Source organism: Melanerpes formicivorus, unplaced genomic scaffold, assembly GCF_026170545.1.
Source record: "Melanerpes formicivorus ecotype bairdi unplaced genomic scaffold, bMelFor1.0.p_v2 SCAF_325, whole genome shotgun sequence".
Taxonomy (NCBI): Eukaryota; Metazoa; Chordata; class Aves; order Piciformes; family Picidae; genus Melanerpes; species Melanerpes formicivorus.
Window position 1 is genome coordinate 74,849 of NW_027142677.1, and position 20,890 is coordinate 95,738.

General features: G+C 42.7%; 1 protein-coding gene across 1 annotated transcript in view; it reads left to right on the forward strand.

Annotated features, from left to right (window-relative positions):
• Nucleotides 1–20,353, forward strand: part of LRFN2 (leucine rich repeat and fibronectin type III domain containing 2) — a 51,843-nt gene extending 31,490 nt beyond the window's left edge. Inside the window, exon 3 of the mRNA XM_068170309.1 lies at nt 17,420–20,353. Coding sequence (XP_068026410.1) covers nt 17,420–18,338 — 919 coding nt within the window. The 3' untranslated portion in view covers nt 18,339–20,353. The remainder of the gene's footprint in view (nt 1–17,419) is intronic.
• Nucleotides 20,354–20,890: the final 537 nt, after the last annotated feature.

Genomic DNA, 20,890 nt, shown 5'->3' on the forward strand with positions numbered 1-20,890 from the left:
CTTTTTCTGTTTCTAAATCATGTCTATATTCTTTCAGTATACAGGTTTACTCTGGCTGTATCTTTAGTGAGGTGATATTTTGTTAGCTCAATTTTTTGAGAATTGGCGAATGCAGTTCTTCGTTCATTTCTACTGGGAATTAAATTCTTTTTTTTTTTTTTTCAGTTTTATGATGAGAGAGATTCTCAAGATTCTGGTAAATAACCCTTTCCAGTCTCTTGAGGCTATGTAATACACATTCAACCACTGAGGTGGGGGAACACTTACACATATGTGATTAAATTTTAAAATTACACATAAATTCTGTCTTAAACAGATGTTGAAACACTTTCTTATACAGGGTGATATTTCAGCATACAGACAGTTTCTCTGGGTAGTGATTCACTTGATAGGACTCTTTCTTTTGCTTGGAAGAGTTATATTTGCCACTGGAATGGGCTGCCCAGGGATGTGGTGGAGTCACCATCACTGGAGGTGTTTAGAAAGAGACTGGATGGGGCACCTGGTGCCATAGTTTAGATGATTAGATGGTGTTGGATAATAGGTTGGACTTGATGATCTCAAAGGTCTCTTCCAACCTGGTTTATTGTATTGTATTGTATTGTATTGTATTGCAGTCTAGTCTAGTCTAGTCTAGTCTAGTCTAATAAGGTAGCCTGCCTAGTGGATGAGGGAAGTGTTGTCAACATTGTCTACCTGGACTTCAGTAAAGCCTTTGACACTTTCTCATGCATTCTCCTTCAGAAACTCATGACACAAGGCTTGGATAGGTGAACTCTGCATTGGATTAAAGACTGGCTGGATTGCAAGGCCCAAAGGGTGGTGGTGAATGAACTTATACCTATCTGGTGCCCAGTCACTAGTGGTGTTCCCCAGGGTTCAGTACTGAGGCCTGTCCTCTTTACTATCTTTATCCATGATCTGAATGGGGGGATTGAGAGCAACTCAGTAAGTTTGCAGATGACACCAAGCTGGGTGGCTGTGTTGCTCTGCTAGAGGGTAGGGAAGCCTTAAAATGGGATCTGGACAGTTTAGACCAATGGGCCAAGGCCAACAGTATGAACTTCAACAGGGCCAAGTGCCAGGTCCTCTACCTGGGTCGCAACAACCCCATAGTAAGATACAGACTTGGTAATGTGTGGTTGGAAAGCTGCCACTTGGAGAGGGACCTGGGGGCATTGATTGGCAGTTGAATAAATGTGAGTCACCAGTGTGCCCAAATGGCCAAGACAATGACATCCTGACTTTTATTATTAACATGGTGGACAGAATGAAGAGGGAGGTGATAATCCCTCTCTACTCAACTCTGGTGAGCTGGCACCACGAGTTCTGTGTTCAGTTCTGGGCCCCTCACTGCAAGAAGGATATTGAGGTGCTGGAAAGTGTTCAGAGAAGGGCAACAAAGCTTGTGAAGGGCTCAGAGTGCATGGTGTCTTCAGACACCAGGAGTGTCTGAAGGAACTGGGGTTGTTCAGTCGGAGGAGGCTGAGGGGAGACCTCATTGCTCTCTACAACTACCTGAAAGGAGGTTAGAACAAGTAGAGGGCTGCTGCCTTCTCCTCAGTGTCTCAGAGGGTACCTTATTGCTGTCTACAACTACGTGAAGGGAGGTTGCATGTGGGGGTTGGTCTCTTCTCCTGGATGGCCAGCACCAGAACAAGATGACATAGACCTCAAGGTGTGCCAGGGGAGGTTTAGGATGGATGTTAGGAAGAACACTGGAGGTGTTTAGGAAGAGACTGGATGGAGTGCTTGGTGCCATGGTTTAGTTGATTAGATGGTGCTGGGTGGTAGGTTGGACTTGATGATCTCGAAGGTCTTTTCCAACCTGGTTAATTCAATTCTATTCTATTCTATTCTATTCTATTCTATTCTATTCTATTCTATTCTATTCTATTCTATTCTATTCTATTCTATTCTATGTGACAGGACCAGAGGAAATGGTGTCAAACTGCGGTGTGTGTGTGTGTGTGTGTTCAGGTTGGATATTAGGAAATATTTCTTCACAGAGAGGGTTATCAAACATTGGAATGGTCTGCCCAGGGCACTGGTGGAGTCACCATCCCTGGAGGTGTTTTTAAAAGAAGAGATTGAAGTGAAGCAGATTCATAGAATTCATAAAAGTAACACTTATATTTGCTATCATAAAGCTTTGGTATGAATACTGGAATGGAAACATTGTTCTAAACATAACTGACATACTGTACAATATGAAGAAGACAGTGCTCCATGTGGTTCAATCTTCATTTGGATAGGTTTTTATCATTTGATACCATATTGCTAAACCTTATTCCAATACCAAACAAGTAACTTGTTAAAGAAAGCTTGTCCCTGTCCATGAACTTGTCAAAACAACTGCCTGTCAGCAGTTTTGCTGATCAGAAGGTAACATTTAAAACTGCAAGTACTGACAAACACAGCAGATGCTTTTATTTCAGTACCTGAAGGGGGCCTTCTAGAAGGCTGGAGAGAGACTGTTTATGAAGGCCTGCAGTGACAGGACAAGGAGCAATGGTTTGAAATTAGAGTAGTTTGGATGTCAGGACAAGTTCTTTACAATGAGGGTGGCTGAACATTGGAACAGGTTGTGCAGAGAGGTGGTTGAAGTCCCTTCCTTGGAGATATTCAAGATGACTCTGGAGAAGGATCTGGGAGACCTGATGCAGTTGAGGATGTTTCTCCTGTCTGCAGGGATGTTGGACCTTTAGAGGTTCCTTCCAACCCAGGTGATTCTATGATTCTAAGCAGTGTGTGGACGTGGTGCTTAGGGACATGCCTTAGTGTTGACTCTTCAGTGCTCGGTAGAGCATTGGACTGGATTATATTCTCCCAGGCAACCAGCACCAGAACAAGAGGACGCAGTCTCAAAGTGCACCAGGGGAAGTTTAGGCTCGAGGTGAGGAGAAAGTTCTTCACAGAGAGAGTTGTTAGCCATTGGAATGTACTGCCCAGGGAGGTGGTGGAGTCCCTGTCCCTGTAGGTATTCAAGAGGGGGCTGATCATGGCACTTGGTGCCATGGTTTAGTAGTCATGAGGTGTTGGGTGATCTTATTGATTCTATGATTCTATGATTATCTTTGAGGTCTTTTCCAACCAGCTGTTTTCTGTGACAGCCTGGTCCCACTGTCTCTGACAGAATGGTACTGTCAGTTCTTAGCTGGCATCACATTTCTTCCACCAGTGCACAAAGATTTTTTGGCAGAAGAGCCTGAAAGAGCATGCTGGAGTTTGGTTTGAGCAGTCAATTACAAAATGTGGGCAAAGACAACTTTAAGCATTGCCTGGAGTCTCTGTCACTCCAGCACAACTTTTCAGAGATTAAAATTAGCTTGTGTGGTAAGACACAGAGTTTCTGCAGGACAAATAACTTGCAACCTCGCATAAGTGCTCTGTGTAGTAAGCAATGAATGAAAATGGAAGTGAGTCACTGAAGATCCTCTTCACCTCAGCTCACATGAGCTCTTACAGAAAAAGAGGATGGGCAGCTGCTAACCTCTATAGGATCCCAGTCAGTTCTCTTTGATTCTATCATTATAATTTGTACAGATTCTACAGCCTCAAAATAAGTGGAAAGCCCTACTTGTAACTCTCAAGAAAGGATAGTATATAGATGAATCTCACAGCTGTGTTTTGCCAGGAAAATAGCAAAATCCCTTTTGCAAATTAATTTCCACTGAGCTCCTAAATGTGATCATAACTTCTAATGTTGTTTCTTTTCTGGGAACCTCTGTTGGTATGGTAAGATGACCTTTACTTCTGTAACTGTCCAGCTGAATGAAACAGTGTGAGGAGAAAGTTCCTCACAGAGAGAGTTGTTAGCCACTGGAATGTGCTGCCCAGGGAGGTGGTGGAGTCACCATCCCTGGAGGTGTTCAAGAGGGGATGGACTTGGCACTTGGTGCCATGGTTTAGTCATGACGTCTGTGGTGATAGGTTGGACTTGATGATCTTCCAACCTTGGTGATTCTGTGACTCTGTGAGTCCAAAATTACTTGAGTCAGAGAGAATAGGAGTGTCAAGTTAGCCAAATATACAGGTCATTTTTGTATAAAAGCCTGGTAAAAGAGTATCCCAGGTCCCACACTTGATGACTTGAACACATTTCATGAATAACTTTTATCTCTTCCTGTCTTTAACACTAGGATAGTTGTAACATGTTGCTGCAGCTGTCAGTCAAATAACTGACTTTAGATAGTTTTGTATTTTTCTCATATTTACAGCCTGACTTTTTGAAACATTGCTGTGAATTATGATCGCTTTCTAACTCTATAATAACATGATACAGAGTGAATTTATTACTGTGGCTATGTGGGCTTTTAATGACTCTGCCAATGAGCTTGAATATGGTTTAGTTGTAACTGAATTAGTGTAAGGATGTTTGTTGGTTTTTTTTGCTGAAGGACTTAATGGCTCAGCTATAACGAGGTGAAAGGTACTCTGTGTGTAACTGAATAGCTTGGGTATGACTAGATTGATTTATCTTTTAGGCTGCCAAATGTTCCTAGGATATTTCTGCATTCCCTTTGTAGATAGAATTCAATGACCGTGGCACTAAATGCTTGCTGCTTCACGTCCACATGATAGAAATGACAGCATAGAACAGGAAACTTAAAAGAATGATTTTGTGTTGTCATATCAACATTAACCAAAACTAGATTGTCCCACTGCAGTAGCTTGTGCCTGAACAACAGAACTGAGCACCTTCACTGATTCAGAATATTATGAGATGGTTGTGGCGGTCTTCATTCATCCAGAAGTTCCTCATCAAATGCCTGCCCATGGCTCCCTGTTGTTTACAATAATCTGGTTGGGAATGATAGAGAAACTAGTATTTCCTCTTAGAGAAATGGTTAATAGGAGGAGAGCAGAATGACTGCCCTTTCTGCTATGTGCAGTAATGTCCCCTAGAAGGCTACAATTTATTTTCTCATGTGCTGAATGACTTCAGTGTATCCTCAGGGGACAATGTTCAGTAGTCTATCTGATATCATCATAAATTGATATTCTCTGAGCTAGTAGTTTAATGTTTGGAGGTTTTTATTTGTTTGTTAGGGTTTGGGTTTAGTTTGTGTTTTTTTTGTTTTTTTTTTTTTTTTGTGGGTTATTGTTTTGCTTCTGTTTTGCTTTGGTTTGGGTTGGTTGTTTTTCTTTGTGGTTGATTTCTGTTTTGGCTTTTTGTTGTTCCTTTTCCCCTTTAGCGGAGGGGATTTATTCATTATCAATATCTCCCTGGCTCATCAACTTGAGACAGCCATATCAATTGTCTTGGCTTTGTCTTCTCTCTATCACATTCCACCCCCGCCCCCCCCCCATCTTCCCCCCCCCCAATTTTCCAAATGAGCAGAAAAGAACACAAGCAAATTAGAAAATAATAATGAAATTATACATACTCTATGTTTCATTTGACAAGACATATTCTCTGAAGGGCAGCCAGATGCATAAGTGATGAGAAGACAAGATTCAGAAAAGCAGGAAGGGATTTGTGTTTAATAATAAACCTTCCATCTGAAGGCAAAATTATGATTGTATGCCACAAAAACATCCAAAACTAATAAAATAAAAAATGCAGGAAATTCATGCTGGGTTGAGTTCATGTTTACTGAACAAGTTTGGCTACCTCCCGGTACTATCTGACATTTCCCCATGTTGACATGACTGACAGAGGAGTTACATCCTATTTCTAATATTTCCACTCCAGACACCAGAAATTTATCTGCCATTTTCTCAAGACATGGGTCACAGTAGATCTCTGTCTTTCTCAGATTCTTAGATTAAAAAAGTCTTGAGTCAGGGGTCAAAAATCTGTGAGATTTCACACAGCAATATACTTGGTGCTGTGTATTTGATTTTTTGATCCCTGAGGTTCCATGATGACCTGAAGAAGTATATTCAAGGGTTGTTTCTGAAATTTGAAGAGTCAGAAATTAATCTCAATTGTTAGCTAACTTAATTTTTAATGACATTCTAGATTCTACTTTCATTCCTTTACTTCAGAAATTGAGGCTTTTCAGGATAAAACAACAACAAAAAATTATACCATTATACACCACAAAACTTTCATGGAAATTACAAAAGTTGGCAGCAGAGAAGAATGCCAAGTGTGCAGTTTAAATATGGCAGTTAGTTGTTCTTTCTTCCCAGCAATACAATATGTGACACTGTCATTTACATTTAGAATATAGAATAGAATATAGAATATAGAATTAACCAGGTTGGAAAAGACCTTTGAGATCATTGAGTCCAATCTATCACCCAACACCATCTAATCAACTAAACCATGGCACCAAGCACCCCATCCAGTCTCTTCCTAAACACCTCCAGTGATCATGACTCCATCATCTCCCTGGGCAAAAATTTAGATCCTTCTAGTCTTCTTCTGATCCTTTCTTTCCCATTTCTTCAGCTTTCTTACTATCTGTTCACCATCTGAACTCTTTCCACTGCCTTAATATACTTTGCCACCTTTCTAATGGTTTTGTTTTTGCTGAAAGATCTTCACCTATGTTTGACTGTACTGAGCCATTTACTGAGATGGTTTTGCAACATTGGTCCCCATTCAGTGTCTTCTTCCATCATTTTGGTAGTAGCCACACACCTGACAGTGCCCTGCCAATTGCTAATTTGAACCTGTTTTAATTTCAATCATTTCCTGCTGCTCTCTCACTGTCAGAGCCACCAATACTCATTATTGTCTTATCTTCTTGCATTCTCTCTCACTTCAAACTTATTTTCCTTTTTTTCCCACTTACCTTTTTTTCCCTCAATGAAACTTCACTACTGCCTCTGTCTGGTAAGAGGCAAGATCTGTGTGCCATTGAGCTACATCCATCAGGCTTTAAAAAGTACTTTATATGGCCCTTCATAGAATCATAGAATCAATAAGGTTGGAAAAGACCTCAGAGATCATCAAATCCAATCTGTCACCCAACACCTCATGTCTACTAAACCATGTCACCGAGTGCCACATCCAATCCCCTCTTGAACACCTCCAGGGATGGAGGCTCCACCACCTCCGTTGGCGGCACATTCCAATGGCCAACAACTCCTTCTGTGAAGGAAAAGGCTTTTTCAGAAAGGCTGAAAAAAAGGATTGCTTCTGTGATCATAATAAACACATGAAAAGGTCATAATGAAAATGAATAGAGTAGAGTAGAGTAGAGTAGAGTAGAATAGAATAGAATAGAATAGAATAGAATAGAATAGAATAGAATAGAATAGATTAACCAGATTGGAAAGACCTCCAAGATCACCAAGTCCAACCTGTCAGCCTACACCATCTAATCAACTAAACCATGGCACCAAGCACCCCATCCAGTCTCCTCTTAAACACCTCCAGTGACAGTGACTCCACGATCTCTCTGGGCAGCACATTCCAATGGCCAATCACTCTTTCTATGAAGAACTTCTTCCTAACATCCAGCCTAAACCTCCCCTGGCACAGCTTGAGACTGTGTCCTCTTGTTCTGGTGCTTGTTGCCTGGGAGAAGAGACAATCCCCTCCTGGCTACAACCGCCTTTCAGGCAGTTGTAGAGAGCAAGAAGGTGTCCCCTGAGCCTCCTCCTCTCCAGGCTAAGCAACCCCAGCTCCCTCAGCCTCTCCTCCTAGGGCTTGTGCTCCAAAACCCCTCACCTGTTTTTCTGCCCTTCTCTGGACACGTTCAAGAGTCTCAATGTCCTTCTTAAATAAAGGGAGCCACAACTGGACGCAGGACTCAAGGTGTGGCCTAACCAGTGCTGAGTACAGGGGCACAATAACTTCCCTTCTTCAGGCAATGAATTCCAGTCCTCTGGTTGTCCACTTTTTACATGCTCTTTAGCCAGTCTTTTTCCACTCTATTACCATTGATGCTTTCCCTCTCCCCTTTCTTTGCCATCCTTTTTTAATCCCTCCGTGACTGAAGGTGGACTCTTCACCTGAAATGTAGGACTCTATCACATCCTTCTGTAATGCTTTAAAGGAATATTAGCTGCAATAATATTTTTTTTTCTGAGCTTACACTGAAACGGAAACAATTCAAATATTTTTTAAAATAGGAAACCTATTAGTAAAACAAGTTAACATTTTTGTCTTGATATTTTCACTGAACAATAAAAATTTTTCAGACTTCCATGTTTACCTTTAATGGTTTGATTTCTAGTTCTGAGAGCAATCAGTGTAGTATTTTGCAGTTATGTGAATTCAGCATTGTGTGAGGGGAAGATCATGAACAGGAATGCACTGTGAGATCAATATTTTCACATTAAGCATTACTCTATAGGAAAGTTAGTGTGCTAGCTAACTGGTATACATTATTTCACTCTGACATCCCATTTCCTCTCTTTGTTACAAACTATAGTGCAGAGTGCCAGTGTTTAGCCCTTCTGTTCAGGTGTTGTTTCATAGGCTGCAGCTGTGCTGGGAAATGGAGAGCTCAGAAATATTCTCATGCCCCTGAACTCCATCATCTATACTACCAATGCTCAGTACAGTTCCTTGGACACATTTTTCAGTGTGCTTCAGGAGTTAATATTCCAAGGGCTGTTTTTGATATACAGCTTTTTGAAGTCACTAAGAAAGAAAAGAGAATTTACCAGCCCTGAGACATGATTGACAGCTGGCTGAACATGAGCCAGCAGTGTGCCCAGGTGGCCAAGAAGGCCAATGGCATCCTGGCCTGCATCAGGAACAATGTAGCCAGCAGGAGCAGGGAAGTCATTGTGCTCCTGTACTCAGCACTGGTTAGGCCACACCTTGAGTTCTGTGTCAAGTTCTGGGCCCCTCAGTTCAGGAAAGATGTTGAGCTGCTGGAACGTGTCCAGAGAAGGGCAACAAAACTGGGGAGGGGTTTGGAGCACAAGCCCTGTGAGAAGAGGCTGAGGGAGCTGGGATTGTTTAGCCTGGAGAAGAGGAGTTTCAGGGGAGACCTTATTGCCATCTACAACTACCTGAAGGGTGGTTGTGGCCAGGAGGAGGTTGGTCTCTTCTCCCAGGCAACAAGCATCAGAACAAGAGGATACTGTCTCCAGCTCCACCAGGGGAAGTTTAGGCTTGAGGTGAGGATCAAGTTCTTCACAGAGAGAGTTGTTGGTCATTAGAATGTGCTGCCCAGGGAGGTGGTGGAGTCACTGTCCCTGGAGGTGCTCAAGAGGGGATTGGATGTGGCACTGGGTGCCTTGGTCTAGTAGTCATGAGGTGTTGGGTGACAGGTTGGACTTGATGATCTTTGAGGTCTTTTGCAAACTTATTGATTCTATGATTCTGTGATATGTAGACATAGAATCTTACAGGAAGACTTTGGATTGAACATCTTAGTTTCATAGTTTCATAGTTTCACAGTTTCATTCAGGGTTGGAAGGGACCACAAGGATCATCTAGTTCCAACCCCCCTGCCATGGGCAGGGACACCCCACACTAGATCAGGCTGGACAGAGCCTCATCCAGCCTGCTCTTAAACACCCCCAGGGACGGGGCCTCGACCACCTCCCTGGACAACCCATTCCAGGGTTTCACCACTCTCATGGTGAAGAACCTCCTCCTCACATCCAGCCTGAATCTCCCCACCTCCAGCTTCATTCCATTCCCCCTAGTCCTATCACCACCTGATATCCTGAGAAGTCCTTCCCCTGCCTTCCTGTAGGCCCCCTTCAGATACTGGAAGGCGACAATTAGGTCTCCTCGGAGCCTTCTCTTCTGCAGACTGTACAGCCCCAACTCCTTCAGTCTGTCCTCATAGGAGAGGTGCTCCAGCCCTCTGATCATCCTCGTGGCCCTTCTCTGGACACGTTCCAGCACCTCCACATCCCTCTTGTAATAGGGGCTCCAGAACTGGACACAGTACTCCAGGTGGGGTCTCACCAGGGCTGAGTAGAGGGGGAGGATCACCTCCCTCGACCTGCTAGCCACACTTCTCCTGATGCAGCCCAGGATCTGATTGGCTTTGCGGGCTGCAAGTGCACATTGAGAGCTCATGTTGAGCTTCTCGTCCACCAGCACCCCCAAGTCTCTCTCCTCAGGGCTACTTTCCAGCCAGTCACTGCCCAGCCTGTATTTGTGCCTGGGATTGCCTCGACCCAGATGCAGGACCCTGCACTTGCTCTTATTGAACTTCATGAGGTTGGCCTGTGCCCACCTCTCCAGCCTGTCAAGGTCCCTCTGGATGGCCTCCCTTCCCTCCAGCGTGTCTGCTGCACCACACAGCTTGGTGTCATCAGCAAACTTGCTGAGGGTGCACTCAATGCCACTGTCCATGTCCCCCACAAAGATGTTGAATAAGACAGGTCCCAGGACTGATCCCTGAGGGACTCCACTTGTCACTGGCCTCCACTGGGACATGGAGCCATTGACAGCCACTCTTTGGGTGCGACCATCAAGCCAGTTCCTTATCCATCTAGTGGTCCACCCATCAAACCCATGTGTCACCAGTTTGGAGACCAGGATGTGGTGTGGGACAGTGTCAAAGCCTCTGCTCAGGTCCAGGTAAACGACATCAGTTGCTCGCCCCTCATCTATTAATTTTGTCACCTGCTCATAGAAGGCCACCAGGTTGGTCAGGCAGGATTTGCCCTTGGCAAAGCCATGCTGACTGTTCCCAATCACCTCTTCACTATTCTTTTGAGCGAGCAGTGACTCCAGGAGGATCTGTTCCATGATCTTTCCAGGCACAGAGGTGAGACTGACTGGCCTGTAGTTCCCTGGTTCCTCCTTCTTGCGCTTTTTGAAGATGGGGGCAATGTTTCCCCTTTTCCAGTCTGTGGGGACTTCACCAGACTGCCAGGACTTTTGAAATATAATAGAGAGGGGTTTAGCAACCTCATCTGCCAGTTCTCTCAGTACCCGTGGGTGTAACCCGTCGGGTCCCATGGACTTGAACACTTTCAGGTTCTTCAGGTGATCACGAACCTGATCTGCACTTACAATGGGCAGTTCTTCCTCCCCGTCCCTGGCTTTGACTTCCATAACATCAGGAGTGTGGCTAGAGGCCCTTGCAGTGAAGACTGAGGTAAAGAAGTTAAGTACCTCAGCCTTTTCCTCATCACATGTGACCATGTCACCATTTTCCTTTCTGAGGGGGCCCACACCTTCCCTAGTCTTCTTCTTCCCATTAATATACCTGTAAAAGTTCTTAGTATTCCCTTTAATCTCCCTGGCTAGATTCAACTCAAACTCTGCTTTGGCTTTCCTAACCAGGACTCTTGCTGCTCGGGCAGCTTCCTTGTATTCCCCCTGTTCTACCTGTCCTTCCCTCCACTTCCTGTAGAGTTTCCTTTTAAGTAATAGTGTGTCCAGTAGCTCCTTGCCCATCCAGGCAGGCCTCCTAGCATTCTTCCCTGCTTTTCTCTTTGTTGGTACACAGAGCTCCTGGACACAGAGGAGGTGGTCCTTGAATACTGACCAGCTGTCCTGGGTCCCTCTTCCCTCCAGGGCTTTGTCCCACGACACTTTGGCTAGCAGATCCCTGAAGCGATCAAAATCTGCATGCCTAAAGTCTAGGGTCGTGAGCTTGGAATACTTCCTCCTGATTGCCCTGAGGATGTTAAATTCAACTGCTTCATGGTCACTGCAGCCAAGGCCGTCTATGAGCCTCACATTGCTTACCAGCCCTTCCCTGTTGGTGAGAACAAGGTCCAGCATAGCACCATTTCTTGTTGGTTCCTCCACCATTTGGAGGAGGAAGTTGTCTTCTATGCAGTCCAGGAACATCCTGGATTGCTGGTGCCTTGCTGTGTTGTCCCTCCAGCAGATGTCCGGGTGGTTGAAATCACCCATGAGGACCAGGGCTTGTGACCTGGAAGCTGCTTCTATTTGCCTATGGAGGGCCTCATCTGCTTGGATCTGCTGGTCAGGTGGCCTGTAGGAGACCCCCACAGTAATATCTTCTTCCCCTGTCCTGCCTTTAATTTTGACCCATACACTCTCAACTAGCTTATCATCCCTCCCCAGTTGGAGCTCCACTGATTCCAACTGGCTATTGACATAGAGGGCAACACCTCCTCCTCTCCTTCCCTGCCTATCCTTCCTAAAGAGTTTATACCCATCTATGCCTACATCCCAGTCATGGGATTCATCCCACCAAGTTTCAGTAACAGCCACTATGTCGTGGCATCCCAGCAGCACAGTGGCCCTTAACTCATCCTGTTTGTTGCCCAAGCTGCGCGCATTCGCATAGAAGCACTTCAGCTGGGCTGGCCCTGTCCTCCTCTTGTGCCAAATCCCCTCGGTTTCCACAGAATGTCCTGGTGGATCATTCGTGGCTTGCCTCAGGGTAGCAAGTTGAGAGCCCTTACCAGCTCTCCTTCTCTCTACTGCTGGTGAGCTGCCCCTCTGTTTGTCACCAGCCAGCAGGAGACTATTAACCCCTTCCCCCTTCAAATCTAGTTTAAAGCCCTATCAATGAGCCCTGCCAATTCCTGCCCCAGGATTCTTATCCCACTCTGGGACAAGTGTGTCCCATGAGTTGTTTTCAGCTCAGGTGCCTTGAAAACCAATCCATGATTGTGGAACCCAAAGCCCTGTCGATGGCACCAGCCCCTGAGCCATGAATTGATCTTATGCACTGAAAATTCTTATGCACTGAAAATTCACACCCAAGCAATTAGGACTTTTTTCTTCAGGCACAAGTATTTAATAAATAACCATGACTTTCCATTTTAAACTTGTGGCATTCATGTCAAAAGAAGAAATCATACCTCAAAATACATAGTATGTACCCCTGGATAGTACAAAAAAGAACCATGAGAAAGCCAAACTAAGTCTAGCAGGTCAACTAAGTTTTGGGAGTGACAAGTACTATCCCAAATGAATTGTCTTGACAGCTCCCTGACAAGTTCTGATTAAAGCAGTTCCAGGCTAAAACTAAATGCTATCACACTCCTTTTGCTACAGAGAAAAGGAAGAGAATTGCCTAGCCAATTAGCCTAATGTGTCTTTTCTCTAATTTGGTGGTTGTGCATAACCACAGTATTAACCAGCAGTTCACTTTGGATAATCCCCTGTGCTACAAAGAAAAAAAGAACCCATTTGTATATTGCAGTGTAATCATAATATCTACTAATTTTCTTCCATACACTACAGTGCTGTTTTGAAAAGAGATTGCTGGCATTATCCCTGTTTTATAAATGAGAAGTCTTACAGCACAGCAAAATGATTTCTCGAGAACTGAGAGTTGCTGATAAAGCAGAGCCTGATACCAACATAACTGATAAAGTGGGGAATAAAACTCAGGTCTCCTAAATTCTCAGCACAGTTCACCACTTGCATCTGGGATTAAGAGTGAGATCTGCAGCAAACTTTTTTCTCCTGCATTTCAAAGCAATTAATTTTCCAATTTTCTTAATAACACCACACACTGAAGTGAGCAATTACAAAATTGCTTGCTTTCTTTATGTTGTCTTTACAAGGACATAGCAAGGACTTTTTAGTGGTGGTGTTAGGAAATAAGGTAGACTTCAAAGAAGGGTACTAGCACAATCCCTCCTTTTTTGAAAAAAAAAAAAAAAAAAAGACTCTTAGAATTATAGAAAAGACATCAAAGATTATCAAGTCCAACCTGTCACCCAACACCTCATGACTACTAAACCGTGGCACCATGTGCCATGACCAGTCCCCTCTTGAACACCTTCAGGGACGGTGACTCCAGCACCTCCCTGGGCACCACATTCCAATGGCAAACAACTCTCTCTGTGAAGATCTTTCTCCTCACCTCAAGCCTAAACTTCCCCTCATGCAGCTTGAGCTTGATACTGTGTCCTCACATTCTGGTGCTGGTGACCTGCGAGAAGAGACCAACTCCCTCCTGGCCACAACCACCCTTCTGATAGTTGTAGACAGCAATAAGGTCTCCCCTGAGCTTCCTCTTCTCCAGGCTAAACAATCCCAGCTGGGGTGCTTGGTACCATGGTTTAGTTCATTAGATGGTGTTGGATGATAGGTTGGACTTGATGATCTCCAAGGTCTCTTCCAACCTGGTTAATTCTATTCTATTCTATTCTATTCTATTCTATTCTATTCTATTCTATTCTATTCTATTCTATTCTATTCTATTCTATTCTATTATATTCTATTCTATTCTATTCTATTCTACTAGGCTATAAACTCTTGCTACCTGAAACCAATTTTCTGTATTTAGTTGATAAATTGTCTGGAAAAAAGCGTTGCAGGATCTCTACCTAGACACAGTTTTAATGACCCCTTTTAGTTTTGTGGCAGCTCCTAGTTATCAAAACTCAATGGCAGGGAACAGTGTTCCATGATTAATGGTGGTAACACAGCCATGAAAAGGCCTCACCTGTTCAGCAGCAATGCAAAGACTGAAATAGCATCTTGCAGCCACCTGCGTAGGGGATGGTCAGAGTTATCAGTATCTTAAGACTGAAAATGTGTCTACATCTATTTTATGTCTAGGGAACATTAGGAGATGTCATCCATCATATTTGTCTGGCAGTATGTCTAGAGATGGTGGGCTAAAATATGGTGGAACCATAAAATACTCTTTGTGAAAACAAGATCATCTTCCTTGCAAGCCAGAAAACTGAGTCTCAGATTAATTACTTAACTCCTAGCACCCTTGAACTTGGTGCTTAATCCTATGCTCAGCTGCTTTTCAATAATCACATTAAATTAAATATTATACAAGAACTTTTGGTTTTTTTCATTTTAGATGTATATTGAGGCTTGATTTTTCCCCCATAATTGGGATTGCAACTGTGATCTTTTATAAAGCTATTATTAGTCTCAACATTATCACAGTTGTAGTTTGCAGGACTGATTGAATTTAGAAATTATTCAGCTTCTCTGAAAGTCTAAGATGAGATTTTATGGCAAGTTTCAATGCAGTTAACCTGGCCAAGGTTTAGCACCAGTTATGGCCTCACTGCTGTACATTTTAAAGTGGACTGGCTTTACATTTTGGAGCACTATCATTCCCTGCCAGTACTTGAAATATTCCAGGAAGTTACATTTCCTTAGAAGTTTGTGTGTAATCATATTTGAAGAAAATAACTTGTGAATTATTTAAGCTATCAATGTTCACTCTTGGCATAGTGTGTTAGGCTAAAAGACTGTACACATCAGATATGTCTCAAAGACATATACTATGTAAAGACAGTTGTTTGCTTTTCACTTGGAGAGCTTATAGAGGGTCTCTCTATATTTCATCTGTGCAAAGCAAGAGGAACCATTCTAGCAGATGCTGCCACAGATCTGTTTTTCTAGAGTTATGAACCAAGTCCAAGACTCAGTTTGTAGAGTTGACAATTCTTTCTGCTAACAGTGCTACTTGTTTGTAATGAGGCTGCATAGTGAAATAGTTGACACAAGTTGCAGAACTTTTTAAGCACATACCTGAGAGCGATGGTGGAAAGTGGAGTATAGGACTAGGTGATACAGAAGGCAATAAGAAGCAATTGGTGAAACTGTTAAAGAGTTTGGAAATCAATTGCATTCCTTAATTCCACATATCATCCTTGGTGTGCAAATATGACATTCAACAGAATGCAGTTATTGCTTCAACTGCTGTGGCCAGTGATGTGTTGTTCTCAGAACTACAAAGAGAGGAGAGCAATTAGAAATAACTTGAGGCCAATAATTTCAACAGTTAGAAAACATTTTAGCAACTGTACCTGGAGTTTTACACAAGGGCTCCTTTATGATTTCTTGGATCATTCTGAATAGCTCATCTCTGTCTTTGCAGAACATCTCCATTAGGCTAATAAATGTTCCAAGAATCTCATATAGGATATTGTCTAAACCTGCCAGGTGATGCTTATACTGCAAATGTCTCTCACTGTTATTTTTTTCCCTTACAGAGCATTTCCATGTGCTTGTTCACATTTTAAAAAGGAGCCACATCCTTGCCTGTGGCCAGACTGAAGGGTTGTGTAAGTGGTGCAAATGCATAAATACAAAGATGATCAGAAACTTCTCTCTGCAGTGACTTGATGCTGCCGCTTGTCTGTGCAGGCCTGTTCCCTCCCACTGCACAGAAAGGCCTCTGCAAGAGCTGCAATTTATGCTAGCAGTGATTTGAGGCTAAGAAAGCCTGGCATTCCCACAAGGAATGTGCCTTTTTGCTCTATCCAGGCCTCACTGTCCTGGTTATAGTGTCACAAGTTTAGCTGTGTGGTGTAATTGGCTGCAGGACTCCCTTGTTTTTGGTGCTAAAGATCTGGAGAATTAAGTCAGAACTGGCTGGGGTTTGTTTTCAGCTTCTTTTTCCCCTCCCCCTTCACTCATGTCTGTTATGTATAAATATAGAAACATGCAATGGTGTCTCTTTGGTTTTATTCTTGGCTACCCACAAGGCACCAAATATGGGATTCTGCATTATATTCCATTAATGTGCTACAATTTTCACCCGTTTGAAGTGGGGATACCCATGTTTAGAATAGAATAGAATAGAATAGAATAGAATAGAATAGAATAGAATAGAATAGAATAGAATAGAATAGAATAGAATAGAATTTTATTCTGTTTGAAGAGGGGGTACCCATGCTCATTCCCATCTGAAACCTTTGAATGATAGTGATGCTCTAATACTGCATAAGCTCAAATGACTGCTTAAGTTTTGTGGCAGCAAAGAATAATATCCGTAAATGACCAAACTTGGGCCATAGCTTGGGCCTAGCTATTTTTGTTTTTAAAATGGATTTCTATTTCAGTTGAATTTTTTACTTTGAAGAAACTTTCTTCTTTCCACCCTTTAATCTTCCTTCTTCTCCTCAAACTTCCACAACCAATACTGCCAATGCCACTATTTCTTTTTCATTCACACAGAAGGTGGTTGCAGGGAGAAATTTCTGGATGCATTTCCAAGAGATATTTTCCACAGTGGTGGGTAGGAGGATGGAGCAAGCTGGTGGGAGAGTAGAGAAAGGGAGAGAATTCATTGCCTTCCTTCCATTTTCAAAGAATAAGAAAATTAAATGTAGCCTCTTGTCTTCACAAAGTAAGCAACCTGCTGATATTAGGCAGTAAATGTTCAGACACCAGTGAAGCAATGTGACAACCGCCAGGTTCAGACACAGCAAGTACAACATTTATCTGCACACTCAGAAAGAACTATCTTTCATAGTTACATATTTTTATTCAGAGTTAGTTGTTGAAGTTAGAATATATTTAAGATTATAAGAGATGCAATTGAGGAGGAATAAAATCATACTAATTTGATCTGCTTTTTTTTATTCCCTTCACTGCACATTTGAGAGATAGACCTCAAACTTGTGTATTACTGTATGTTGGACCTACAGACACCAGGAAGGTTGAATGCTTGTTTGAATTTTATGGATCTGACTTCTCTTTACCAGTACCCAAAACAGTAACCACCACATGCTTCTTATAGCTGTTTTGCCCTCTACTCTTTTAGTGTGAAAAGCAACTAATCTTTCTCTCTCTCTTTTTTTTTTTTTTTTTATTTTATTTTATTTTATTTTATTTTATTTAAAGGATGATTCCAGCTACAAACAAAGCCTTTGTTGTAAACAATCTTGTTTCTGGAACGGGCTATGACCTCTGTGTCCTGGCAATGTGGGATGACACGGCTACAACCCTTACTGCCACCAATATTGTGGGATGTGCCCAGTTCTTCACCAAAGAAGACTACCCTCAGTGCCAGTCGATGCACAGTCAGTTCCTGGGTGGGACCATGATTCTGATCATTGGAGGCATCATTGTGGCAACTCTGTTGGTATTCATCGTAATACTCATGGTTCGCTATAAGGTGTGCAACAATTCCCAGGGGAAGATGTCTAACGTCAGCAATGTCTACTCACAGACAAATGGAGCACAACCAGTTCAGAATGGAGTCTTGCCCCAGGTCAATCCCAAAGTGGTGGTGAGAAATGAACTTATGGAGTTTAACTGTCAGTCAGCACGGAGCAGCATCTCCTCTTCCTCCAGCTCTGCAAACAGCCGTGACTGTGATGGCTACAGCCTCCAGAGTGAACAGGGCACATTGTCCAGTAAGTGGAGGCCTCCTTCCAGGTCAAAACACAATATTGACCGGCTAATGGGAGCTTTTGCCTCTCTGGAACTGAAATGTCAGAAAAAGGAGGAGATGACAGACTCCAGAACTTCCACGGTGGCCCGACACTCGGACAAAGAGCCACTGCTGGGCCAGACGGAGTCTAAGTTTCGCAGCCTACTCACGTTGCCTCTGGAGGGCAAAACTAAACGTAGCCATTCTTTTGACATGGGAGACTTCGCCACATCACAGTGTTGCACTTACCCAAAAAAGATTACAAACATTTGGACAAAGAGGAGCCTCTCAGTGAATGGCATGCTTTTGCAGTACGATGACAATGACCTAACAGGGGCAAAAGGGACTTTTGGGAGCTCAGAGTGGGTAATGGAAAGCACAGTGTAAATAACAGTGTCTCCCCGCTCCTCATCTCCCCGATGTGTTATAAAGCATGGTTTGCTGCAGGGCCATGCATTTGGAAAGAGAGGAGAAGAAATGTTTTCAGTTTCACTGGCCTAAAAGATAAGCAAACAAATAATTAACAGGGATGCTGAAAGAAAAAGAAGGTAATGAAATGCTAATAGGCACATATGACACCATATTTGTCTGGCCACAACTAAACCATGTGTGAGTGTTTCAAGGAATTTGTTGTCTGTATTTAGCAGCACTTTCCAAAAGTTACTCAGACTCCTGGAGAATCACCACACAAGATTGAACAGTGAGGATGAAAAGAGATTTAACAGCACAAATTTAATTTTACAGGGTTTGTTTTGTTTTGTTTATTAAAGGGCACCTCTTACCACAGAAATACGCTTCTGTGGATGTAAGACTGGTGTTAGGATATATGTCACTGCAAGTGATTGTCTCAAAAGTGCAGGCAGGACATCCATAGGGACAGATCAGAGCAAGTTGTTCAGTGTAATCTCACAGTGTTACCTGTTACATCTGGGAAACCAATATTAGTCATTGAATAGGCTTTTGGTTGGGATTTAATTATTTCTGTTCTGTTTTGCCTTGTTACTGCCTTTGAATTGTTGTGGCTTTTTTTCCTCACAGCAGAAAGTATGTTTCCATGCATTACTTTAGTTTTGTTTTCAGTCTCACAAAATGCCCTAGATGAAAAGCAGAATATGTGCAAAGGTCAAATTTCTGATGTACTATATAACCCACCTCCAATACCAACCCTTTATGTCCTAGGAAAAATTAAATCTAGGGGCTAATAAATTAAAACAAAACAAAACATGCTCTTTCTGCCATCTTCTTCATAGTCTCTGCTTGCCAACGCTCAAGGAAGACTGCAGTAGCCATTGATATCTGTGGGGGTGCTGCTATCTAATATGGGAAAACAGTAATTCAGATCTCCTATTAAAGGGTAAAGAAAGGGAAACGAAAAGTAGCTTCTGTGACCTCTCCACATTATGAATACCAATGGCTTCTGGCAAAGTTCACTTTGTCACTCCATTTAACTGGCAAAGGAAACAGATTTTCACCCTACTGTGACAAAAGTTCTTTGTACAATCACCATGAGGTGGCTTTCCTGGCTCAGTAGCATCACAGGAAATTTGAGTTTCTGTGTATTTCAGGCGATTGAATGTGTTCCTGTTAGCCCCAGAAGCCCAGATAAATTTGAACGTTTCAGAGCAAGGGTTCTCCCATGTGTTCCCTGCATTGCAGACAGTCCCTCTCCAGTCCCTCAGGGTAGTCTTACTCCCTGTTTCAGACTCACCAAGGCATTTGCTCACTAGGACAGGCGCTCTTCAGAGCTTGTAAACTGTTCTCAAATTAGTTTTGGGGGAACATTGCCATGATTGTGGAAATGCATGTGACCCATCCATCTGGCTTCATTGTCCTTAACAACCTCACTCTCATTTCCAGCATTCTGGAGACTATTGCAAATGTAATGTCATTTGTTTATTTATTTGTTGGCTCCCAATGATCAGCTGCTGGGAACAGTTCTGAGATTGCACATTGTTACTGTGATTTGTAAAAGACCTGGGTGGGGAAAAAGGTGCAAGAAACAGAGAAATTATCATATGAAAAAAACCCTCTATGTATACTTTTTTAAAGATGCAGAGATTGATTGTGACATGACTGTGTACTTGATCTTGTGTTTGTCATGTTTCCTACTTGGAATTTTAGAAAATTACATCCCTGTAATGAGAATATTTTTTCCTTTATTTTCTTCTTCTGTTTTGTTTTTTTTTTTTTTTCTTTTCTCTATCTCTTTTTTTTTTTTTTTTTAAACAAAATGTGCAGTAAAAGAAATTCTTGGGGAAAAGTACCTGCTTTTCATTTATTTGCTGTTCTGTGGTGTGCTTTAAAACCTAAGTAAGGAGCAGTAATTATCTTTTAAATTATCTTGAAACTTCAGATGTTTGCTTTCTCTCTGCCTCAAACTATCTTTGACTTCAGAATTTCAGGTATAAAGTAGTAATCAAGAAATACATCACTTTGAGAAAAGATCTTGTGAAAAGGCATTTCACCTCTTTTTCTGTGGCTGCATTTATATGCCAGCCCTATGAGGAGAGGCTGAAGGAGCTGGGGTTGCTTAGCCTGGAGGAGAGGAGGCTCAGGGGAGACCTTAATGCTGTCTACAACTACCTGAAGGGAGGTTGTAACCAGGTGGGGGTTGGTCTCTTCTCCCAGGCAACCAGCCCCAAAACAAGAGGACACAGTCTCAAGCTGCAACAGGGGAGGTTCAGGCTGGATGTTAGGAAGAAAGTGTTCCCAGAAAGAGTGAATGGCCATTGGAATGTGCTGCCCAGGGAGGTGGTGGAGTCACCATCACTGGAGGTGTTTGGGAAGAGACTAGATGGGTTGCTTGGTGTCGTGGTTTAGTTGATTAGATGGTGTTGGGTGATAGGTCGGACGATGATCTCAATGGTCTTTTCCAACCTGGTTTATTCTATTCTACTCTATTCTATTCTATTCTATTCTGTTCTATTCTATTCTATTCT